General features: G+C 29.5%; 1 protein-coding gene across 11 annotated transcripts in view; it reads right to left on the minus strand.

The window, feature by feature from the left end:
* Positions 1-27,530, minus strand: part of LOC136978689 (coiled-coil domain-containing protein AGAP005037-like) — a 526,382-nt gene that overhangs the window by 80,564 nt on the left and 418,288 nt on the right. For all 11 annotated transcript variants that reach the window (XM_067274447.1, XM_067274453.1, XM_067274444.1 and 8 more), the window contains 3 exons: positions 26,825-26,979; positions 5,760-5,875; positions 4,656-4,786 (listed from right to left, as the gene is read on the minus strand). In XM_067274447.1, coding sequence (XP_067130548.1) covers positions 4,656-4,786; positions 5,760-5,875; positions 26,825-26,979 — 402 coding nt within the window. The remainder of the gene's footprint in view (positions 1-4,655; positions 4,787-5,759; positions 5,876-26,824; positions 26,980-27,530) is intronic.

The raw sequence follows: 27,530 nt of genomic DNA on the forward strand, positions 1-27,530 counted from the left end.
ACAACAGCGTTTATTTGGTGAAAGTTCAAAGATTGTGTTATGAAAGTGATTTGCTGACCACTTTAAAGTGTAGGAAGATATTTGGTTTTCTCACATTTGTGATGTAATTTATGATCTTAACAGCTTTGTGGTGGCTAAAGTAATTTTTAATAAAGCATTTATTGAAAAAAACAAAAATATTCAAAAAATTACACTTACTTGATAACTACAAAGTAGATAAATCACTATATTGATTTTTACTAGTTGCTTAGATCATCAATGACATTATAAGTACAAGAATACCAAATACATTTCTTACCCCTTGAAATGGCTAGCAAATTGCCTTCATAAGTCATAACTTGATATTCGAACTCTCATCACCTAAACAGACCTTCGTCCACACTTCTATTTGTAATAAGTTACATTTTTCTTTTTTGTTACTTCTGCTCAGGTCGTTTTTGATGAATTAATTAACATTTACATTTTGTTGTAATTTTTATGTTCCATTTAATTAAAGTATTCTATACAATCTGTTTGCTATTTAGAATTTGATTAAAATGTGATTTTTACAGCTGAAAAGATAAATAATATATTGTATATATTGTAATTATATATGCTATGTATACTTTTTGGTATTTTAACATTCCTAAAGCAAATTTGCTGTTTTCATAATCCATCATATTCTTCACTTTATAATGACCAGGTTAAAATACACTATGCCTGTTGGCATGTACCTCCAAAAAACAAACAAACTTCTTGGTCCTAACAGTGTCCACTATTTGAAATTTATACTGTATAACACAACTAAATCAAGTCAAGTGAAAAGAAAATTGAAAAACAGAAGGTAAAACTTGGTAAAAATATATTAAGATAGAAAAGAAATGAGAAGAGAAACATTGTCATTAACTTTGTCATTGTCATTAAACATTGTGCTGAATTTTTTAATGGGCACGATTATTATTATAAAAATTTTCGTTACGCTTAAAATTGATGAAAATTCAACGCAAAGCGGCATGCAAAGGAGGAAACTTTCAACATGGGATAGGTTAATATATTTTTTCGTATATAATCAATTATCTGAACAACCCCAGTCCCCAACTGATTCAGATAAATGACGTTCTACTGTATTTATATCAATCATTGACAGGAAATTAACAATTTCCTTAGCAGTCAGAGTGGGGGAGACTATTTTACAGACAATTGTCATTCATCAAATTGTTATTTTATGCATTTTATTTGTACTTAATTTTTTTCTCTAAAACAATTAAATCAATTTTTGATAATTGACTAATAAAAATGGAATTCTTTTGGCTAATTAAGATGTAGCATGTGTCTTTATTTACTTATTTTTCAAGGTAAATTTGTTATATCCATTTTTTGATTCCCACCATAAATTGTAATACAACTTTCTATAGAGAAATTTTAGAAAAAATATTCAGATATCCAGTGGTATCTTTCTTATAAAAGAAATCATAGCATGATATTTTAAAAAGGGGAAATGTTGGAGTAGGAGCTGCATATTTTAAATTTTACAGAGTAGGAATCAAACTATTTGTTTACCAACTCCTCTAAGCTGGCCACACTACTGGGCTGCAATTTTTAATCATGTTTTAATTTTAAAAAATCACATGACTTTTGATCCAGATTGGAAGTTCATTTACAGTTAATTGGAGCCTCTGGCCCCTAAGCTTTCCATATCTGGTCTTGATTTTCATCTATCTAACTCTGTTCTCAAGATTAAGAAAGAATGGATGGACTGAAGAACAGATGGATGACAGCAGAAATCTATAAGTCTGCAGTTTGAAAACTGCTGCTCAAAAAGATAACAATCAAGTAAACAATTCTAAGTAACAATAGTTAAATTATAACTGATTTGACAAATAACTTTAATAATTTGTCATGAACAATTTAACTGATAAACTGATACTTAAATATCAATTTTTTAAATTAATTTTACTATTAATTGATTTTCTTTCTTAAGAAAATTATATTAAACGTTGAAATTTTGAATATCAGTAATATAATTATATCTAACAATACATGTACAAATTTCAAATTTTCAACTTTAATTATAATGTAAGGTTCATTGAAAAAATATAAGGCCATTCTAATTTTTTGGAATAATAAATTTTTATTAAACTTAAATAAAAAATTAGTGATAAGAATAAATGTAGATGTAAAAGAATTACTTATTCTATTTACAATAAAAAAAATATAACTTTTTTATTCAGAAATTCAAAAATAATAGTGTTGCAAAATATAAGGATAGTGACTTTCAATAGCCAATGAAACTAACATTTTTTAAAATTACCTTGTAAACTCTATCTTTAATAGAGTTAACAAAATTTTGTAACATATTTAAATCGATTTTTTCCCCACTCGCAATTGTAGCTTTGAGTTGTTCAATACTGTAATATTGTTTTCCTCCTGCATACATATCCCTAGCTATTAGACTCCATAAATTTTTCTATGCTGTTCAAATCATGAGAATAGGGAGGCCAATCCATGACATCAATACCATTATTCAGTAAACACTAATAAGTAAGGTTTGCATTGTGGATTAGTGCATTATCTTGTTACATTTGCCAGAATGATTATTTTGAAGTTCATGACTCTTTTTCTTTGGCCCATATCAGTCTTTTTTGTTGTTGTTTTAGATATGGGACTGCTTTTCTATTTTTATACACTAGATGATTTATTAATTTTACTATCCAGGAAAGCGTGGATTTGTAAACATTAACATCAAACAATTGTGATTTCACATAATGATGTTTCTGTTGTTGATATTTCTCAGGCAATTGCTAATTTCTGTTTCTTCGTCAACTTGGAAGGCCATCCTGCTAGTGTACAAAAACAAAGGTTAATATAATTGGCTACTCTAATACACAAAATAACACCTTTTACTTATAGCTGAGATAATTTTAATTAGAAAACTAACGTTTTCGGCTTACTCAACAAGCCATCTTCAGGTTCTAACATTCGAAAAAAGGAACATTATCGTTCCATTAACAGAATACAAACGTTTGAAAAAATTCAAACCGTCCGTAACGGACAAAAAAAGAAGAACATGGTAATACAAATAAATAAATGTACAAAAATAAATAAAAACAAAAAAGTAAGAACAAAGTAATATAAATAAATAAATATACAAAAATAAATAAAAACAAAAAAGTAAGAACAAAGTAATATAAATAAATAAATATACAAAAATAAATAAAAACAAAAAAGTAAGAACAAAGTAATATAAATAAATAAATATACAATCAAATCGTTATAGTGGGAAACGATTCCACTGGTGATGCTTTTTAAAAAGAGTGGCAGATTATCGAGGAATGATGCCAAAACAAGCTAAGACAAGCCTACGAGTTCGTCATACATCTCTTAACTACGAATTTCCAAGCTGTTGGTAGGCTGTCAGCGTCCCTCACATTTATGCATGCCTCTCCCAACTTGCTTTTATAAATTTCAATTTTTTCTGCGGTGCCTGCTAACGTTGGGGAGCTCAAATGCGAGGGACACTGACAGCTGATGGACCTCCCAGCTGATGCCTCTCCCAGCTTGCTTTTATAAATTTCAGTTTTTTCTGCGGTGCCTGCTAACGTTGGGGAGCTCAAATGCGAGGGACGCTGACAGCATAAATGCGAGGGACGCTGACAGCCTACCAACAACTTGGAAATTCGTAGTTAAGAGATGTATGACGAACTCGTAGGCTTGTCTTAGCTTGTTTTGGCATCATTCCTCGATAATCTGCCACTCTTTTTAAAAAGCATCACCAGTGGAATCGTTTCCCACTATAACGATTTGACTGTATATTTATTTATTTATATTACTTTGTTCTTACTTTTTTGTTTTTATTTATTTTTGTATATTTATTTATTTGTATTACTTTGTTCTTACTTTTTTGTTTTTATTTATTTTTGTATATTTATTTACTTATATTACCATGTTCTTCTTTTTTTGTCCGTTACGGACGGTTTGAATTTTTTCAAACGTTTGTATTCTGTTAATGGAACGATAATGTTCCTTTTTTCGAATGTTAGAACCTGAAGATGGCTTGTTGAGTAAGCCGAAAACGTTAGTTTTCTAATTAAAATTATCTCAGCTATAAGTAAAAGGTGTTATTTTGTGTATTAGAATAATTATTGGCTGAGCTAGTATCTGCTTTAATTGGCTACAATGCAATCTCTTCAGTTGTTTTGCAATAGCTCTAGCAGAACTTCCAGCTTGATGGAGTGTCTTGATTTACCTGTACCCAAAAGGCAGTTTAGGTTTTACCTGTACTTATTGTTAAAATTAGTTACCACAACAATTAATGTTGTTATAAATTCAATTATGCCTCTATTTGAAATTTCAAAGTAGTATTATCTCTTTATAATTATTAAATTATAGATGATAGTGAAGGTTTTTTTTATAAATCCCTCAAAAATACAACTGGCATTTTTGCAACATCATTATTTTTGATTTTTTGAATAAAAAATTATATTTTCATTTTTATTTTTAATTGTAAATAGAATAAATAATTCTTTTACATCTACATTTATTCCTGTCATTAATTTTTTGTTTAAGTGTAATAAAAATTTATTATTCCAAAAAATTAGGGTGGCCTTATATTTTTGCAATCCACCTTATATAATTGTACTTTTTAGTAAGAAATTTTAACATTTTATATAACTTACCTTTCAAATCAGCTACATTTTTACTAGCTCTACTTAGGACTAAAGCCATACTTTCCACATCAGATATGTTTACACGACATCTTCTATTAATGACATTTCCTCTAAGTTCTTCAACTTGATTTTCTAATTCTCTAACAAAAGATGATAAAAACTTCAGTCTTAAATTAAATTTATTCATAATAATATCATAAATATATAAATAAATAACAAACTAATAAAATAAAATAAAAATCAATTACAAATTATAAACAAATTTAAAATTTTTGGTTTCCAGAAATAAAAAATATCATTACCAAAGTCATTTAAAATTCAAAAACATTTATAAAATATTAACAGCTTTATTTTAAAAATCTTCATTTATTAACAAAAAGAATTGTTAATAAATACATATTATATAGAGCTTGTTTATTAAAATACACACATAATCACAATCATAAATATACATCATAATATTGTTAAACTATGTTAGTTTAATAAATTCACATTTGTACATTGTGACATTACTGGCAATGAATCTACTTGATAAAGTATGGAGTGAGTACAACAAAATTATTCATGAAATTATTGGTAACAGTAATTAAAATAAGAAATTTCTTCATTCAGAAAATTTCACTGAAGCAATGACAAAATATATAACAATGGCAGAGTGCTTTCAATGGCCAAGTGCAAATTTCTAAGCCAAACATTATTAGAAATTTATAGACAAAGTCTATTAGGTCATTGTTTCAATTATAGTGATTATAGTGATGCAGAGCATACTTATCCAATGCATAAATTTATTATTTATAAAAATTATTGTATTTGATACATCAGTTAATTTTAAATTTCATATATTTTAATTAATATTACATATCTCAGAATATTATCATTTTTTTTCATTTCAAAACAAACATTTTTGGTTGCTTTTAACTCTTGTACTATATGTTGAATACTGAAAAGTAATTGTTTCATTTAAAAAAAATTTTCATCTAGTTTATAGTTTATCATGATTCAATAATGATTTTGAAAACAAACACAACTTCTTATTACAACTCTTTGCTCTAATTTCAAATCTATAAAGCAAATACGTAAACTGAGTTGTACCGAATACAAGTTATAACTTACGATAAATCCTTTTCTAATTTTGTCACATCTTGTCTATACAGTTCTTCTTCTTGAGAAATCCGTTGTCGTTCAACATTGTTTTGATCTTCTCCTACTTGCACTGATGCAATCATAGCCTGAAAGAGAGGTTTTATTTTTCTTTTTCTTTTAGAAATATATATATATATATATATAAAAAAACATTTCAATTTTTAGAAAATATTGAAATATTCCTAATCAAGAATAAATGATATTTATCAATTTTGGAAAAACCAACAAATCTTGGCACCATTTTCTAATAAAAAAACTAAAATTATTGCTGTTTTTTAAGATTACCAAAGAGTTTACATGAAATATAATGCTTTTGACTTAGTTTTTGGCCCTCTTCAACATCAATTGTTTTTGAATGAAGCAGAACCCTTTTTTAACTTAAAGTTGTAACAATTTGAATTTTTGTAAATTAAAAATATTTCTAGTAGTTTATGTTCTTAGTATACATTTATATTGTTCTTAAATATTTAAAAATTATTATTGTGTTTAAATTATTATTTAATATTTAAAATGTACCATATCTAAATATTCTTAATTTATCTTTGAATGTATTTTTTTTTAAAATTTAATTTGTAATGATTTAACAATTCAAATTAGCACAACTTTGAATTGTAAAAGTGTTCAATTCTAAAGACACTCCAAAAAACCTTAATAATTGCATTAACCACTTTAATGTTTTTCGCCTAACTTTCTTTGCCTGTCTTTAGCATCAAATATAACTAATGTTTGATTTGTACGTTTCTCTTGAGGAAGAGCAGTCAGCCAAAAACATTAGAAATTAAACTCTTCGGTAACATTAAAAATAGCAGTGTTTTTTTTATTTTTATCAATTTCACAATATTATCAAATGTAACCAGTACATATGATTAAAATTCCAATAATGAATTTAATTATTTTTATTTCATAAATACAGTAGAGCATCGATTATCCAACTTAATTGGGGACTGGGGTTGGTCGGATAACTGAAAAGTCGGATAACCGAAAAGTATGAAAAAATACATTATTAGTATAGTGTATTAGGCCTGGTTTAAATACTAGCCTCCCTTTCATGGTCGAGCCATGCTGCCAGGTAAAACATACAAAAATTTAACAAAAATAATATTAAAGTAGTCAAGACATAACCAAATATTGTAGCGCCACATCACTAGCGGACATTTGAATTTACCGACTAGAATGCGGTCGGTTAACCGATAAGTCGGTTAATCGGGGGTCGGATAATTGATGCTCTACTGTATTTCCTAAAATATAAACTAAAATATCAAAATTTAAAAAACTTACACCAATGAAAAAATGTAAGTTTTAAACTGATAATATATAACATGAAGAACATTCCAAAAATAATGAAAATACTTCTCTAACAAATAATCTACTAACTTACCTTTACTAACTTTCAAAATATTCTCTTCCTAATAAAATATACAAATTCCATTGTTCTATTCTAACTTTGAAATATTGATTCAGAGATTTTTTTGAATGCCAAAAGAACATTATAATTTTATTATTTAATTGTGAAACTGAGTGAATCATTATCTTTAGAAATATTTCTTAACTTCAGGAAACCAAAAGAAACTGTTTGAATATAGAAGGCATGTCCAGAAATTAAATTCTGACTGGCTAGAAAGGAACAGAAACTTACATTTATTGTCTTACAAAAATACATAGTTACAGTTATTTTTCAACATATTCACCTTTTAGCTTCAGACATTTGTCATAATGACAAATAAGATTTTGCACTCATCAAAGAAGTTTCTTGCCAATTTAAGACCCCACATTCAAGAGTTGCCTGCAGTTCTTCATCATTGTTAAAGTGTTGTTCTCCCAAAAACTTCTTCAAATGCAAAAGCAAGTGGAAGTCAGTAGGTGATAGATTGGAACTATGTGGTAAGTATTCAAAGATTTCCCACTTAAATTTTTTCAGTAATTCGTGTATGCTGTAGGCAGAATATGCAGTGCATTATTGTGAAACAAAATCATTTAAGAGCTCAGTAGACAATGTCTTTTGTTTTGAATAGCCTGTCATAATTTTTTCAGATATTACAATAACTTTTGGTGTTCACTGTTACACCATAAGGCAGAAACTCAATAAGTAAAGCACCCTTCCTGTCCTAAAAAATTTTTCATATAAGCTTCTTGAAAAATTTCAGCTTCACTTTCTTTATCTTTTACAAGTCAGTATGCTTCTATCCACTGATTGCTGATTAATCTCTGGTGTTGAGTTTGCAATTCAAGTTTCATTGCCTGCCATAATGTGGTCTAATAATTCTTCACCATTTTTAGCATATGGTCCAAGAATATGAATGCAGCTGTCATCTGTTGTCTCTTGAATTCTTCTGTGAGATATTTAGGCATCCACCTTGACAAGTTATATGATATTGTCTATGAAGATCTACAATATCACAAAGTTTGAATAAAAAATTTGGGAGAATTCTGCAGTCAACTATAATATGATGAATCTTCTATTTAACCAAATTTTTTCATTCATCAACTGCACAAGAGTGTTAGCAATAAATGGGCCCAGCTATGCAAAATGCTACTAACACTCAAATGTACAAAAATGGGTTGAAGTCATGTATGAATTCAGTATTGTTCAATCTTCATTTTACAGGAATAACCAAACTGCACAGCTTCTATTAATGTATTTAAAAAGCTAGAGACTAATCCCACAATTTATATTTTGTTTAAAAATAAAAAAACTTTAAGTGTGGTTTATTCAGTTTAGGTACAGTACATTGAGGGTTGGTAATGTTTTGCATAAATGGGTCCAAATGACTAGTAACCTCTTCCGTTTTTCATGCACATTCTATCTGCCTTCCTTGAAATGTCTACGCCATTCCATCACTCATGTCAGGTCCATACATATCACAAATCTAAATGAATTTCAGCAGCTAGTATATTGAAAAATTTTTAAATACCAAAATTATTTTGATACTTAAAAGTTTTGATAATTGAGCATATTTCATAATTATTGGAAAGTTTAACTTTAGCAGACACTTCAATGCATGATGACAAACCTCAAATAAAGAACAAAAACTTAAAATTTGTCAGCTGTTGTCTGTCTGTTCTTCTTGACAATAGCAAACCACCAGTGCCTGTGTGATTAGGATATGCAATCAGAACTTAATTTCTAGACATACTGTATATATGGAAAATGACTCATCAATTGAATAATAATTTATTCATTTGTAGTCCATTCAAATTGACAAATATCCAGCTAGATATTCTATTGGAGTGATTGAAAAGGGGATTTGTTTTTTCCTAGTTGACTCTTACATTAACAGCTGTTACATCATTCCAAAATTACCTAAACAATAAGATTTTGACAACTGGCATTTTAATATATATTTTAAATCAGTACTTCTCAAAGCTTTAGTGACAATGCTCTTTCAATTTAATTAAAAAAAATTCATGAATTCTTTAAATTTATAATTAGTTGATATGAATACAAGAAGCAGGTTGTAGAATATATTTAGAATGAGTAATTACTTTCTAAGACATTGTCATAATGCAGGGCTTCAATTTTTTAGCTCTTGATGCACAATGTTTTTGATTTTAATAGTGTCTTGCACCTGTATATTATGAGGAAAAATGCTACAACTAGAATTGTGGCGAGTCTGTCAGCAGCACACCAACAGGATATCACAAAATATAGATGCTCCACAGATCTGACCAAAAAAGTGATAGAGCCCAATTTCAACCCTTTGTAGTCCCAAACTCCCCCTCAAGTGCTGTGCTGATTGTAGGGTGTTATTTATTTGGACAGCCTTCCTCACTTCCATCTTGTGCTCATGAATCCACCCACACTCAAACTTCCTAACTTGTGGATTGAACTTTTTAAACAATCACAAAGCCACACTACCTTAGTCATCCATATTATAACACTCCATAGACTCATGGCATAAATGTGTTTTGAGAGTTCCATTATACCTTTTGTTTCAAATTTTTATTCTTTTTCATAATCGCAAACCTCAAATTCTATTGTGAATGTTGTGTTTAAATGTTGAGAATTTTATACTGCAAATAGCGACATTCTGTTCCAAATTTGAGATGTTCATTAGATGATGACAATGATTTTGTATCAATGAAAGTACTTGTGTTATAAAAAGGATTTTAATGCTCTCTGACAGTGTTTACTTTGTCTATTATTATATTTAATCAGAATTAATTTTTTGCAATTACTTTGAAGTTTCGTAAAAAATGGCAACACTGGGAATTGATGAATCATCACTAAATTTTAATTATAGCCTATATTGGGAATAAAGAAGCAAAGCTCGTTTGGCAAGCAAGAAAAGTAAGTGGGAGTTGAGCTCCCTACAGTGATCAAGGTAAAATATAGAAACACCACCAAGAATTGATGAATCATAAAAGTTTTGAACAAATAGACAAAGCCCAAATGGATGAGCAAGTGAAGTGAGTGGGGAAAAGCTCCCTGGTATTTAAATATAATATCTAAAAGTAAAAACTTTTTATTTGATCTGAAAAATGATATTCTTAAAGATATTCAAATTATTCCATTATTAGATTTGCATCTCAAATTACCAAAACTTTGTATGAGTAACTTGAAGGTCATTGTTACAGAGCTGGCACCACCAGAGGGCGTGCAAGACAGATGGCCCTGACTAATGTATAAGGGTGGAGATCGCCCAGTAAAGGAAGGACCCCGAATAAAGTATTCGGAGTAAGTGTCTGTATTCCTGTCTCGTAGGGGTTCCAAGTGTGTCACGAAGGGCGTATAAACACCAAGTAAACCACTTAAAACATGGTGGCAGCAGATAATTAAGCCAGTGAAGGAAATGAGGCTTAACAAACACGTGCTAGCTTAAAGAAGTAATTAGTCACTTCATTCAAAGGTTGATGCTGTGGCAGACAGAAAGTCTCCTTAGTATATTAATATAATGATTACTTTAAACTATAAGAAATATATATATAATTTAATTAAAAAGCGAGATGAATAATTTAAGTCCTCTGGAACCTTTTTCCATGGATACGTCAAATACAAAAAATTAGAGTTTATGGAAGCAACGATTTGATATTTATGCAACAGCTATAGATTTACCTGCAAAAAGTATTCCGCAGCAGAGAGCTATCCTGCTCCATATTATCAGAGAGAAAGGCTTAGAAATATACAATAATTTCCATTTAGAGGAAAATGCCACGAATCCGACAGTGGATGAAATCTTAGCTAAATTCACAGACCGTTTCCAGCTGTATAAGAACACTATCTATAGTAGATATGTATTTTTCTCGTTTGTACAGAAGCCAGAACAAACTGTAGACAAATTTGTAACAGAGCTATGTACAAAAGCTCAAGGATGTGATTTTGGCACCCTAACAGAATCTCTCATAAGAGACAGAATTGTCTTAGGCACACAAGATGATAGTATCAGACAAAAAATGCTGCAAGATCTGACATTAACATTGGCCAAAGCAATAGACATAGCAAGAGCATTCAAATTATCTACGCACCAATTATCTAAAATCAGGGCAACAGAAATAACAGTGAGCAAGGTGAAAAGTCAGTTTCCAAGGTAAAAAGATAAAATGAAAAAATCAAATACGTGTATGATGAATAAAAATAGCGTCAGGCATTTGTGGCATTTTTTATTCTTAACTATATATGAGTATGGAAACTGTCCAGTTTTTGGCAAATTTTGTTTTAAATGGAAAAAGAAAAACCAGTTTTCTTCAGCATGTAAGGTAAAGAAAATAAATGAAATTGATAATCCTAATTCCACCATCCTCTCAGATGAGGAAGATTATCCATTGGATAGAATTGTTGTGCTGAATGAAGTCACACATGAACACAGGGAAGAAGTCATTGAAATAAATGGGAATCCCACTAAAATCAAATTAGATACTGGAGCGGACACTAATGTTATCTCTTGGATGTATTTGAAGCAGTGGACCAATTCTCCAAAGATAAAACAGACTAAGGTCAAAGCCTATACCTTCACATGCAAAAGAATACCTCTCATCAGTGAATGTCACCTCTGACTTAAGTCTGGAAGCCATGAAACCATGAGCAAATTCCTTATCGTCAGGATGCGTGGACTACCTCTCTTGAGTGGAGATGCATGCGAAAAACTAACCTTATCAAAAGGATAAATTCTATTACACCTGAACTTAACCCAGAAGATATTTTGGAATCTACTTCCAGTGTATTTGAGGGAAGTGGCAAACTCAAACATGAAGTTATAATCAAACTAAATCAAAATGCAATTCCAAAACTTGTCTCTCCTAGAAGGATCCCAGAAGCTTTAAAAACAGAAGTTAAACAAGAATTAGAGGATCTGATTAGAAAAGGAATCCTAACAGACTAATTTATAAAAAATATGTTAAACCTATATAAACTTCCAAAATAATTAAGTACAAATCAGTCATTTAGGTTAGTATGAAATATAACATATTTAAAATGTTTATGAATAAAATAAGACAAAGAACAAGCAAGACTGAAGAAGAAATAATTAAAATGATTATCCAAAATACTTACTGAATAAATGGATAGGAAAATTAGAAAATGATGAACAATTAAAATTAATGGATAAAGAAAAAAGATTTGTTAAATTAAGGCGTGTTCCAAAGTTATTTGAAAGAATTAAAAAAGTAGTAAGAAGTAGAATTAATTTAATACCAGAAAAAATTGTGGCTGTCAGCCATATTGTTTTTTTTTGTGTGTTTCTTTTATAGTTTGTAAGTTATAAATACATATACATATATATATTTTTTCTTTCTTTCTTTCTTCTTCCTTCATTTCTACTTTCTTATTTCCGTTCCTTTGTCTCAACAAGTCGTATATCAACCGTTATTGCCAGAAAAAAAGGATTACCCCTTCTAAGAACCAAGGGATAAACAAAGAAGGGAGTATTAGGACTTCCACGAATTTGGGGAATGAGAACAAAAGAAAAGAGGAAGCCCTGAGGACTAAGTGGTAAAAGAACGGACACTTTTTGGCTAGACCTCGAGAGGAATGGAGGTGCAAAGCAGCGTTCGAGACTCGAAAGAGAGAGAAAGAAAGGAGGCTGCAGGACCATCGAGGCCAGAGAAAAATAGGCATGAGGGCCAGAGAGTGCCGAGAGAATAGGAAAACATCGAGGATGAACAGCTAAATAAGGAGGAGGAGGAAAGGCTACCATTGTGGAAGGGTACTTCCCCGAGTGTATCAGTCGATTGTGAACCCGAGTACTTTCTGTCTATTTCTATATACTTTCTATCTTTCCTAAGTCTATCTGTTTCCCTATTACATTAGTTTTAAGGTAGTTATAAGTTTAGTTTTTAAGTCGATTGTAAAGACCTTATGTTACGCGCATGTGTATTATCGCTTGTACGTGAATAAGTGGCGACCCCTTCCCCAGTGAGAATACTCAAGTTGGGATCAATTGTAAATAATAAAGAAAAGAACTGTGTTCCGAGAGAAATAAAGGAATATTTAATTGTATATATAAGTTTTTATGTTCCTATTTATAACGTTTGTTTGCGTATGTACAAATCTCTCGATACGAACAACCACGAAATAAATTCAACTAAAAATATCTGTTATAGAAACGAAGAAAAATACAACATAACAGAAGAAAAAGGTGTAGTGTATTCATTTAATTGTAGTTGTAACCCAAAAAACACATATATTGGTGAAACAAACAAAAATTAAAAATAAGATTAAGTGGATATATTCGAGCAATTAGAGGAAAATATACAAATTCAGCAGTAGCTGAACACTGTGAAATTGATTTGAATACCGTGAAAATAAGAAAAAAAGAGGAAAATAATCATAAAAGACAATTATACGAACACATCAATATAATTAAACAAACAGATAGAATAAATAACAATATCGGAAGAGAGATACACCAATCATGAAAAGGAATCATTGACGGAAGAGAGGGGGAGACGTATAAAAAGAAGAATTGGAATGGATTGGGGTGAAGTTTAAGTGAATGTGAATAATCAATGATGTAAGTTTAGGTGTAAGTATTAAACCAAAAAATTTATTTTATTTAATTATTTATGTTTTTAAAAAAACAGGAATACGTATGGAATTATTTGATTAATATTGATTTTGAATATGCTCGGAATTAGGAATGTGTTTAAAAACCCAGAATTTGTAAGAATTTTATTGTTTTACTGCTGGGAATTTTATGTTTATTTATGATTGTAAGAAATTTTATTTTAATTGTAGAAAATGTCTTTTAAATGCCTGCTGATGAGGGACAAACAGGTCTTAAACACAATGTTAAAGTGTATGTGTTCAGGTGATTTAAATAAACATTGTTATTTCTGATCTGTAAGACCTAATTGCTACATCCATAAATTCAGTATAATAACTCCTGTTAATTGATAAAGTACTAGTAGACGAGATAAGTTTAAATTATACAAACCCAGTTTTTGAGATATATTGAGCAGTATTACTTTCTGACATTTTGTTGACAAAATCAAAACTAAAGATATAATCAAAATTATAATGATGTTTTACATTACTTTTTAAACTCTACATTATAGAAATTTATTTTACATTAATTAAAGTAAGATTTGTATATAATTTAAATTACTGATTTTATATGTAGCACTTATTTATGGATACCCAGTTCGAGTCATTGAGTTTATTAACTTAAATCTTGAGTGAATCCTGGCATCATATTGTCAATTAATAAGAAAGGCAATTGTTTCTTCTGGAAGCTAAAGTTTATTAATCTACAAGGAACATTTTTGGCCAAACTTAGGCCAACATCAGTATCATCTATCATGAGAAAGGGTCCAAACCCCTCTTTAAACATGCTAAAAATACATTTATTATAGAAAAGAAAATGTGTAAATGTGTTCTGTATCCAGGTGAAACTGCATGATCAGATGGGCGTGATCAGATTAGAAAGTTCAATCTCTATTATTCAACCTGACACTTTAAAAGTCTCAGCATCATTTGGTTAGAGTACAGGCAGTCATATCTTAATTTATAATGTTTTCTTTCTGACATCAAGAATTTTAACAAATTTAATGCAATAGTTTTTTCTTTGTCAAAAAAAAAAAAAAAATTTTTTCTCTGTTTTGTCAAGATTTGGTTAATTTTACAAGTGACTGTCAAAGCCATTAGTTATGCGAAAAATGTAATAATAATAACGATTGTATCAAGGATTTTCAAATGGAGTTAATCAATTTGGCCTGTGAACAGATCAAATAACTTTCACATTATTAAAGATGAACTAGCTACAGTTACTCAACTGAATTAATCAATGTTTAAAGAATGCTCATATTTTTAACCCAGTTAACATAAGTGTAGCTTTTTTTTTTTTTTGTATAAGTTAAAAGACACAGTCGTTTCTAAAAATTCTTTAGACGATCGCCATTTTATGGGAAGTCGGGGCATTGAATGGGAATTGAGGGGAAGTCGAGGCATCATCTACATTCAACAGCGCTAATTACAAGTGGATATAAAAGACTCAAAATTCCCAAATGGAGAAGGATGAAAACACAAAGACATTGTAAGGTTACCACTATTCCAATTTTAGAAATTTTAATTGGATTATTTCTGTTTTTTAAGAAACTTTTTAACTGGACGGCTAAGTAGCCTCAAAAGAAAGATCTAGTCCAGTGTTTCCCAACGTGGGGCCCACGCCCCACAGAGGGGCAATTCGATTGTTAAGGGGGGCAATTCGAAAATGCCCTTGTCCAGAGTTAAAGTTAAGCATATAACCGCTGTACGCCATATTTATTGTAAATATTGATTTTAGTTAGTTTTAGTTTTCTTTGTTCTTTGTTTCCCTTTCCTTCTAGAACTTTCCTTTATAACCCTTTTCCCTTGGGTAGGATTAAGAATTCTGGGAACCACTGAGAACAAAGAGATGAACGAGGCCCTTAGGCTGGTGAAAGAGGAGAAAGGACATTCTTTGCCCAAACCTTGGGTTGGACCGACACGAGTTGTGGTGTTTCAGATCGCGTTTCGCAACGATGGAAAGCTCAAGAGACTTTGATGAAAGGATCGGGTTTTATCGTGGTTACCATAAAACAGTGTGGCAATTAAGTGCAAGAAAAACTTCAACGAACACGACAAGAGATCTTCCAAAAGAGTTCAACGTATACGTGGGGGAACATAAGAATTTTAGAAACACTTAGGTGGGGCATAGCACAAAAAAGGTTGGGAAACACTGATCTAGTCATTAACAGTTTGTTCTAGAACAAGAAAGAAAATAAAATGGTGATCATCTAAAGAATTTTTAAAAACGACTGTGTCTTTTAATTTATACAAAAAAATTTTATCATCCGATGGAAATTCAGAAAAATAAGTGTAGCTTGTTGAAAGTGAAAGTGGTAAACAAAATTAAAACTAGCAAGCATTTATTTATTGTGAAATTGTCACAATGTGAGGCTGCAATTTTAAATCATATTTTAAATTAAATAAATTTAAAATATATGCTCTCCACCTTAAATTAGTAGTGGCTTACCCTTGTACATCACACTTTACCTTTAAAGATAGAGTTGTGCCAGTCATCTATCTAACACTTTTCGAGGGAAAATTTTTAAAATTAAAATAACTTGACTTCCAGTTTGCATCAGAAGTTTGTATATAGCTAATCAGGGTCCTCCTTCCACCAAGCTTTTCACATCTGGTGTTGTCTTTCATTTATCTAACTTGTTCTCAAGATTAAGGAAAGACAGACAAATGGACGGACAACAGTGGAAATTTATAGATCTACAATTTTTTCAAAGTGCAGTCCAAAAACACACAAGGAGGAAAAAAAAATGTAATTCTCTAGTGTACTTTTAAAATGTTATATAACTTTTAAAAATATATTTGAAATAAAAATTAAGTTTAGTAAAAACATTTTATATATTCAATAAAAAAATGCAGATAAACTAGTTAATATAGTAAACAGCTTAAAAATAAAAGGAAATTATAAGATATTAAGGTTACATTTAAATTTAAAAAAATAAAAATTACATTGGAATCAGAAAATTTAAATAAAGATTTAATAGAATCTCAATAGACACTATAATAGGTCCAAAGCTAACAGAACTAGTAACGAAAAAAACATTAAAAGAATTGCTTTAATAGAAGGTATAATATTGGTAATATGTTATGTAGATGACATTCTTTTGACATAATAATAATAATAATAATAATAATCATGCAATATTTTTTTTTTATTACATGTCATTGTAAATAGATATAATAATAGTAATATTAGGTTTGATTTTGAGAAAGAAGTAAATAGTACCGTAGAATAAATTATCTTAATATTTCTATAAAGAGGAAATAAAACAGATTTACTTTTTAAAAAGTCAAAAACTGTGTAATAGTTATAGAATTATAGATTATAAATTGTATTGTCCAATATATATGAAAAAGATGAATAATTTTTCTTATACAATGTAAAAAATGGTGCAGCAAGATATTAAACTTATTGAAGTGTATATATGCAGAAAACCTACTGGTGTTTGTCTTATAACCAAGTCTGTTTTAATCAGGAGACAGTTCAGTTGGAAAAATAAATTTTTATTTGCTATGCATTTTAAGATTAAACATCTTTTCTTCAGGCTAAATTAAACTACCAATTCAGAACACTTTAGTTTTTGCATATATATCTCTCATTAGTATCACAATACACTCCTCAAAATGTTTTTGTGGACAACACCTTGTTTTAAAAATTTAAGAACATAAAAATTAAAATAGAAATAAAATTAAAAATAATAATAATTAAAAATTGTTTTAAAAAAATCAAATTGATACACAAACATTTCAGAAAAATATATACAATTTTCATTACTCCAATCTTCCTGGTAAATTTTAAAGACATTAACAACTTATGAGTACAATTACGGACTATAAGACGCACTTTTTTCTTTGAAAAATTGCCTCCAAAATTCAGGTGCATCTTATAGTCCGTAAAATACGGTATCTTCCTTTCTATCTGGCTTTTTTATATTTAAGCAGCAGACATTACATATCCTCCAAATGCCATCTACCTCCATACCTTTATTAATTGACTGGCAATTGTAATATTTCAGTATACATTCTTTACAACATTTTTTCTTTAAACAATTTTTAATTATTATCCCTGTTGGATCATTACCAAGATTGATGTTGAAGAGGCCCAAAAATTGAACTCTGATGTCTGAACATGGTTTTTGAATCATAGTAAATGGTGCTGCAATTGGCCACTTTTAAGGTAAGAGGCAAGGGATACTTTCCTTCAATGTAGAATCTTTATTTATTTATTTTACATATAATTGGAACTGTCAATAGACAAAAGATTTCCACCCCCAAATAACACAATTTACCCAAAAATACAATAAAAAGTAACATATAAAATTAATAAAGTAAAATATTTTTAAAAAGATATAAACAAAATGATAAAAAGAAGCAAAGATCATATGTTATGTAGAAAGCATTGGCATAAATGTTTATATTTTATAAAATCTTGATGAAGGTGATGTTCAATGGGTGACATATCATCAATGGAGCGATAAAAAAAAGATCTATGACATATGACTTAAATGCTAATTGATAAAATGGGGTATGTAGATATGATTGTAATCTAGTTATTCAACCTGAGTTGCATATTATAAAGTAATTGTATATTATACCATTAAAATATTTATAGATTAAAATTTGGTTGAAATACTTGACTCTTTCTTTGAAATTAAGTAGTCCCAGTCTGACTCTTGTGACATCAGCATTATTAGTGTATGGAAGACAGCAAAATTTGCATTATACTGTAAAACATGGGGGTTCCTAGTGAAAAATGAACCTTACATAGCTTTTTCTAATTGCAGCACCATCCATGACAAATCAAAAACCATATTCAGCTATAAGAGTTATTTTTCTTCCAGTCCAAAATATTATGCAATAAAACATGAGAAAAAATGACTTAATTAATTTTCACTGATTACAGCACCACTACCATGATTTAAAATAAATGTTTTAGATAAACCCTACGTAACTTCATTATGAACCTGTTACTGCTGTGCTTCATGAAATTACAGTTCATCACAAACGCTTTCGAACTTTTGAGCAGTTCTTCAGGTGAAATCTGATGAAACACTTCAAAATGGAATGTTAATATTAAATAAATCAAACTCCTGTAAGCCAAGATCCATTGTGATGGGCATGCGCATTCGTGCATGGATGGCAATCAAGGGTCAGTTTCTATGAGGGTTTGCTTCTGGTTGACGCAGGTGGTGCTGTGGCTAGCTCTATAAATGGCTATGGTTTCTAGCCATTTAAGATGCTCTTGGTGGGGAGTACTGATGACAATCTTGGCCTTGTCAAATTCCACTTCAATGTCCGGGTCAGATGCATACATGGCAAGGACAGTAGCATGTTGCTCATGCTGCAGGTCTGCTCAGTGTTCTCGTATATGGGTGCTTAATGAGTATTTGGTAGAACCAATATAAATCAGGTCTTTGTCCCATCTGTTGTCTTTAAGTGGGATGGAGCAGATGCCGGGAAGTCTGATACAATCAGAAGATTCTTTTCCGTTCTGGAGGATATTGAATATCATCGAACATCTCCTGTATGCTATCTGCATACAGGAGTATGCAGATAGCATACAGGAGCCTATGATGTTTGTTGGTGATCTCTGTGTACACCGCATTAATGAAAGGATTAAAAGTGGTCGGGACACATGTTAGGTTGTCAGGATTAATGTTGGTTCTCAGATCTGTTGGGTGTGCGATGGGTGTGGTAATAGGTTCGTAACAAAGTGATGATTTCTCCTCGGTGTTTAGAAGATGGTGAACTTTATATTTAAACCTCACATAATTTTTGACATAAATCGTAATCTGCTATGAAAAATAAGAGTTCCCTTTTAAATTTACAAAGTTGACCCCGCCCTGCCCCAGAGTTGAAAGGTTGAACTGCCTCTTCCAAAATCCTGAGAGTTTATGTCAAACATTTTCAGTTTTGTTTTGTATGATGCATATTTCTGGAGATATTTCACAGTCTCAAGTTAAATGAGACACTCTGTATAATATTTACCTATTTTTGTATATACTAGTAGGAAATTAGTAATATAATATAATATTTAACAAGTTAATATTGATTTTGTTTTTGTAACAAATTACCCCTTGTAATGAACTAAGGTTCATACAATAAAGAACTCATTGATTGATTGATTGTATATACTGTTAGACTAGATATTGCTTGTCGGAGAGATTAGTAAAAACTAGTTAGACTCACGTAACTGGTTACATAACAAAGAAACAAAGAATACACAGAGATTACACTGTCTTGACTCACAGAAGGTCAGCGCTGAAAAGGGGGAGTGTGAAACTAGGTCACCATCATCAACGGTTCCCCAAGGGGTTAACCCTTTCCATGCGGTTAGCTACCGATCAGTGTGTATCACGTGACTTCTTCGTTTATCGGTGATGCAAAACTTACCGATCGGTAACAATTAAAAAAGTTTGATTAATTTGCGCTATACAGTAGAGAGTCATTAATCGGAACTCCGGTAATCGGAACGATTTTCAGTCGGACTGTGTCATGCTGAATCGAACGTTTTTGATACTAGATTTACTTCTAAAGTATAATTTTCATGTTTTTATATTCTTCAATATATTTATTTTGTTTGTACAAAATAAAGAAATAATTTTTAACGATACAATAGCTTCGATTATTATTATAAACATTTTCGTTAGGCTTAAAATCGACAAAAATTCAACGCGAAGCGACACGCAACGGAGAAAAGTTCAACACGAAGCGACACGCAATGGAGAAAAATTTGAACATCGGACAGGTTAATGTATTTTTTCGTACATAATGGGTAATCGGAACAAATGACTAATCGGAACAACCCCAGTCCCCAATTGATTCTGATTTTCGACTCCACTGTATTCGAGTTTTCCAGAGATCTTAGCATTGATTCGCTCTTCTGTATGTCGATTGACTTTGTTTAAGCCAATAAACGTTTTGTTACCACCCCTGGGCCATAAATATTTTGGTAAATACATCCCCTACTATTCTACAGTAAATCTTCGCAGTTAACTACACAGTTGGCTGAAAACAATCAAAGGGAAACTCCTACAGTTTTATTGAGTCTCTTCTGTCTTTGTTGACGTTACTTTAACTAATCACAGACTTATGAAACGAAAAAATTGCCGCGAAAAGCCCCGCCTCCAACCTTTGAAGTAAAATGTAAACAATCACTGTAAATTCGCTTTTTAAATCGATTTTTAATTCTAATTAACTAATTTAATGCACTTAGACATTAAATTAGCTAATTCGACAATATTTAGGCGAGTAAATATGTTTTTAAAACTATCTAGCGATAAATATTCCCGGGAAACTCCACCTTCCTATAGTAAGTCTATGGAAGGTGTTCGCACTGTTAATTTGGCTTTAAAATTTTTGTCAAATGAATTCATATATATTTTGAATACATTTAATTATTTTACAAAAGTAAGAGCAAAGCTCTACGACTGACACAGTCGTACAGCTGACTAATCGGTGTCGCTTCACGATAACAATCGACTACTCTCCCAGCTAAGTAATTAGAGACATAGTGTGAATAATGGCAATAACTTCTCCCCCACTTCTAGGTAGAAAGCTGCGGTTTGTTTTGTTTAATAGAGGACAGATGTTTCTATCTAACAGATGTACAAAGTTCAGCGATTCTCTGTAAATTAATTTTTTTTTTTCGTTCGTAAACTTCATATTATTTTAAATATGTATAAAACTAAAAATTACACAATCGTAAACTGTAATATGTTTTTAATCAAACACAAAAAAACAGATTGAATATAGCGCAATATTGAAGCGAAATATCGCAATTCAAAAAATTACCCAAAAAATGCAAAAATGCGCCGCATAACGAATTCCACCTATTTACTTAATGCTAAAGGTTTTCCGCATAGAAAGGGTTAAGCAAATGGAATACAGAATTCTATTTTCATTTATATGATTATTATTATTATTAATTATTAATAACATAATTAATGCGAAGGTAAACAGCACCTAACAGTACCTAACAGGTTGCCATATAGGTTTTATAAAAAGTAAAGCAAAATTCTTCAGAATGTAGCCCAAATTATTTTTAAAGTAGTCTGAAAAGTAGTAAGTCATCCAAATGTAGCCCTACAAATATCTCAATCTGCTACTTGTAACTCAATCTTGCAATCCTGAAAACCATCTGTGTTTTATGATATAAGAGAAAGAAAGTAGTCCATGGGTAAGGTGATACCTGAAAATGTGTTACTGTAAAAGCAAAGCCATATTGCCAAGCAAAGCCATATTGCTCTATTGGTCTATTGTTCTCTTACAGCTTGGAGGCATTTCAATGTAAATGAATGAGTTAACATATGCATATGACAGTTTGGATAGAATTTTCAAATTTCAAAGTAGCTATATTTTGAACTAACAGAATTCCTTAACATGTAAATCTATATATCTATGGCTGGGACAAAAGTATAGTTATGAACTAATGGGATTTCAAACTAACTGCGTTTGAATTAACAAGGATTTTCTGTAGCTAGGTTAGTGGTTGATATTAACCTTCAGTTTTGTTTAAATTAGAATTTATTGTGTGTGTGTGAATGGTACAGTTAAATTCATGAATATATATATAAATTTTAAGGCAAAAATCTTTTTAGAATGTCCATGTGTTAAGGTTTTGAGAAACTATGGGATTGAATGAAACAATGATGAAAGAAAGTGCTTAAGAAAGTGCTATCAGTAATATAGGATCATATTCATCTATCTAACTCCATTCTTGAGATTAAAAGAAGACAGACAGATGACAGTGGAAATTTAAGTCTACAATTTTTTTCAAATTGCAATTCAAATAAAACAAAAGAAACAAGAAAAAACTGAATGTTTGAGATGACACTACGTTAAGTGGATTTACAATGGCAGGCAGGTTAAGTATTATGTTTTCAATGGCAAATTTGGCAAGAAAGCTATGTAGATTACAATATCTATTCTAACAGTTTCCAGGTTTCTATTCTAACAGTTTTCAGGGGAATATACATCAGAAATTACACCAATTATAAAATGATTTTACAATTCATCTTTATATTGTAGTAACATACAAAATACTATTCACAGTATTTGCTTCCATTTCATTTCTAATGTTCATCCATTAATTTCCAATTATTCAAAGTTACACTCCATTCTATTTTGTGCAAAAATAAAAAATATATATTGAATAATTTTTAAAATCTCAGTTCATATCTTGGAACTATTGCACTGATTAAAATACTTTTCAACCCACTTTCTATGAGTTAATCAATTTCCCAGCTACCATCTTTCATTTTCTTAGAAACAAACTTCTTAAAATTCATAAACTCATCAAATAATCCTTTATCTTTGTTATTTTACTTCTTTTAAATAAAAAAGCCAAAATTACTTTATGTATCATTCTAATCTGGAATATTGTTTAAATTTGGCATATTATAGAATTTTAAATTATTTCAAACTTTCATCCATATTTTTCAATATGCTAATAATTGTACATGTATACTTTCCATTTCACTTTTAACGAAAATTTATTTTGTGAAAATATAAGTTTTTAATCAGAAAAAACTGAAATTAATCTCCTACAACCTAGAATATGTTCTTGAAAACAAGAATGCCTAATAACTTTAGTTATTATTCCTTTTTTTCTTCATAATAAATTAGAAAATAAATGTATCTCTCTGAAATAAGTCAAATTTCAAATACAATATTTTACTTCATAAATAAAATATATACATAAGCAAGACAAAGAAAGAATGATGTCTAACTTGATGGTTCAACAAAAACTGATTTAGTCATACTCTAGTCTGACCCTCCATTGATCAATCTCATATTTTATGATTTTTTTTTCCATGCAACATTTTGGTTAAAGCCAGTATAAACTTTTAAAGCAAAAAAAAAAAATTATATGTACTTTTATAATAACAAAGTGCAAGCAGCACATACCTACATATAACTTATTTTACAAGTTATAGTTATGGATAGGGTAGATAAACTACGTATTTTTTTACTTTTCTTAATTTAGCTTTTAACTATATATTCTGCAATTGAATTTTCTATACATATATAATACTAAGCATAAAGCACCACAAATTTTATAATGAACTTTTCATAAACCATGGGGGTTTATATGTGTGGAACCAGGTTGCAGTAAACACATTGAATCAGGTTTGTGCCAACCCTAGAATTACTAATTCTAAATCCAAATTAGATGCCCTAATTAAACATTGCAAAAGCACAAATTAATTCACATTCCATATATACTGATATACTGTACATGTAATGATCACAATTATTTAATTCATTTAGATTATATATGGTTTTTAAAATGTTATTCAAACGTTCCATATTTAAAACATTCATAGTTTAATTCAGAATATTCTTTTTACATATACACAATTAAGTCCAATTAAAGCTGAACCAATTATCTAACATAAGTATAAATTGCCAGATTATTTTTAATATAGATTAAAAATTAACGTTAATTTAATTTGTTAATATCTTTTGTCAGATAATTAAATATAATCTGAAATAATACATGTTTATGTCTGATAATACTCATTTTTATTAAGTAGTATTAATTTTTAAGTTAACCTTCCATACATAACATATAAAAGATTAAATATAAGAGAGTCCCAAAATATATTTTAAATAATTATAAAAGTTTGTAATTTTAATACTTATTAGCATTTTTATTCTAAGAAAAAGTTAAAATGAAATGCTACAAAATGTTTCTACATATGTTTTGTAGCATTTCATTCATAAACTGTTAATTTTAACTGGTTTAATACTATTAAATTTGATTATTATTCATTAAAAATCAGATAAAAATTATAATATAAATAATACAATATTCTTTTTAGATTTGCCTTCACATAATTTTACAAAAAATTTCTAAAAATTGTTCCTGCAATCTGAAATCTTTACTTGTATAACTCAGAGTAAGCCATAATTTCACAAAACAAATTTTTACATTATGAATTATCAAATATTCAAAAGAAAATTAATTTAAATAACTGAACAACATTTATTGCACTAATTTCTACAAATGAACAAATATCGGAAGTCAGAAGAAATTCATATCAAATTCGAGAAACTGTTTTTATATAAGGCATTCATAAGTTGAGATTTTGTGACCCAAATACTATCTGAATATAAAAGTATACGTTATAAGTATACGTTATATACGTTGTGACCCAAATACTATCCGAATATAAAAGTATACAATATACTGCATATATTGCCATAATATAAAATTTGTTTTTGGTTGATTTCACAAATTTAACTGAATTTACAATTGTTATAATTTAATAATACAGCTTTAGACAATGTACTAATATTAACAGATCTTCAATAGCTCAAGCAGTACAATAATAATATAGATTTATATCTTAAAAAATAAAGAAATGGCACTGAAGGAAAATTCTTTATCTATAATATTTTTGTAATGTGCTCAACCTTCTACTAAATAATCATCTGGAGTAATCTCTGCCTGTAATATGAATATGAGTAATATGAATGAAGAAAAAAACCTGGCCTGATGTTAATCACATCATATTTTTCTAATTAATTCTAATTCTAATTTTTCTGAAATTAATGATCCATTCAACTATTGGCCTAAAAATCTTCTATAGACAAATACTAACAGTGTGTAGTGAAACATTCTGCCTTTATTTTCTTTATTAATACTAATAGATGACAATTATAAATTATTAAAAGAATTTGTATTCTTATAATAAAAGTGTTACTAATTTTATGACACCAAAGTTCAACACATTTACTTTTTTATTTAAACTTATCAAAATTAATGACCCATTTCAAAAAATTCTAATTTCATACTATTAAATGCTTTTGTCATTATGCATTATATAGGAAGTAGAGAAAAACCTTCCAGGCTAGGATTGAAACATCGAGATATAAAATGAGGAGAAAACTATGGCATTAGCAGAAGCAGTGCTAAATAAAAAACTTACAGTTAACTGGAGGTCAATGGAAATCATCCAAAAAGATGAAGTAAGATGTCCACTGATGATAGCAGAAGAATTGTATATAGCACTAGAACAAGAAGGAAAGGAAATATTAAACAAAAGAAGAGAAACTAAAGAAATTAACTCATGGGTCTGTATGATAAAAAGTTTAAGAAAAAACTAAAACAGAAGGGATTAGAGATGCCTACATTGGCAAAGAAGCAAACCTATTTATACACAATATTATAATGTTACAAATGGAAGAGAATTAAAAAGAAAATTAAAAAAGTTGAATGTTTTATGTATATATTTTTTTTGCTGTTGTTTTAACATTAAACTCATTATATATATTTATATTATACATTGATGTATATATAGGGTGTATCAGTACAGCAGTTACAAACTTTCAGGAGAGACATAGTACATCTAGATGATGGGAAATCACATAGCAATGCATGGTCAGAAACGCTTTCCTGGCACAGTAAAGATGACACAAAACACAAGAAAGGAAGGACGATAGATCTTGCTACACCAGCCAAAGATGTCCCAGCATTTTTGCTGCACTAAGAATAATAAACATGCTTTCTCACCCTGTTCGTGTCCTTCCTTTCTTGTGTTTTGTGTCGTCACTACCACACCAGGAAAGCGTTTTTGACCATGCATTGCTACATGATTTCCCATCGTCTAGGTGTACTCTCTCTTCTGAAAGTTTGTAACCACTATACTGATATACCCTGTATATATACAAAGTTAATTCAAAAATTTTCTGTAGTTTAATTGGAATGAAGCATTATCACTTTACAAAACTGTTCTAAGACACTAACAAATAAATTTTTTATCGTTTTTTGTTTTTCATAATTTTAAAAATTATCTGTTCTTTATTTTAGATGAATGTACTAACTAATTACAGTATTCACTAATTATTAAATGTTATGAAACTGTTCATTAATATATAATTTTTTCAAAAAGTTTTAAAGATGAAAGAAGAGTCCCTTAAAAAACATTTAACAGAATAAAATTAGGACTGCTAGAAGAAAGTCATTAATTTTGATAAGTTTTACAGTATATATATAATATAAATATTTAAACAATAAAGAATATCAAACTTATTACAGATTTTAAATTATTACCTTTATTTTAAGACAAGTATCCCTAACTGTTTCTTTGGCAGTAACTGCTTGAGCTTGAGCAACACGGCGTAAATTACGTACTTCTAACTTTAAATCTTTGGTTTGTTTCCTCAATTGTCTCAATTGAGTATATAATTCTGGATTTAGATGAAATTCTATGAATAATATAAATAAATCAGTATAATCAGAATTAAGTAAAATATAAAACAAATTTACTTCAATGCTTTTATAAAATGAACTACATATAATCATAACAGTAATAATTTACAATCTTATTTAAATACATTTCTGTTTTTCTAGTAATAAAATCAGAGTTTAATCATAGTGAAATAATATAGTATTAAAGAAGCAATTTCAAACAAACCTAAATTTGCATTTCTTTGATAACTTGATAACAGTATATTATTAATAAAAATAATGAATGTATACAAAGAATAGTTCTAAAAAAAATAGAAAATAATTTTTTAAATATTGCTGTGATCTGAAGACCACATGTTCTGTTGAATGTGACGGCTTGTAACCAGCCCCTTGGGTGGTTCACGTAGTAAAGGAGGGATGGGCCCTCATAGTGTAAAAGCTTCCTGTTTGTTGTTGTAAAAGTTAATGGGAGAAGGAGAGATATGTGGTCTGAAGGTCACGTATTCTATTGCATAACCAACTCCTTGGGTGGGCTACAGGGTAAAGAAGGGATATGCATTCTTGATGA

The sequence above is a fragment of the Centruroides vittatus genome, unplaced genomic scaffold (genome assembly GCF_030686945.1).
Source record: "Centruroides vittatus isolate TY-2023 unplaced genomic scaffold, ASM3068694v2 contig_549, whole genome shotgun sequence".
NCBI lineage: Eukaryota > Metazoa > Arthropoda > Arachnida > Scorpiones > Buthidae > Centruroides > Centruroides vittatus.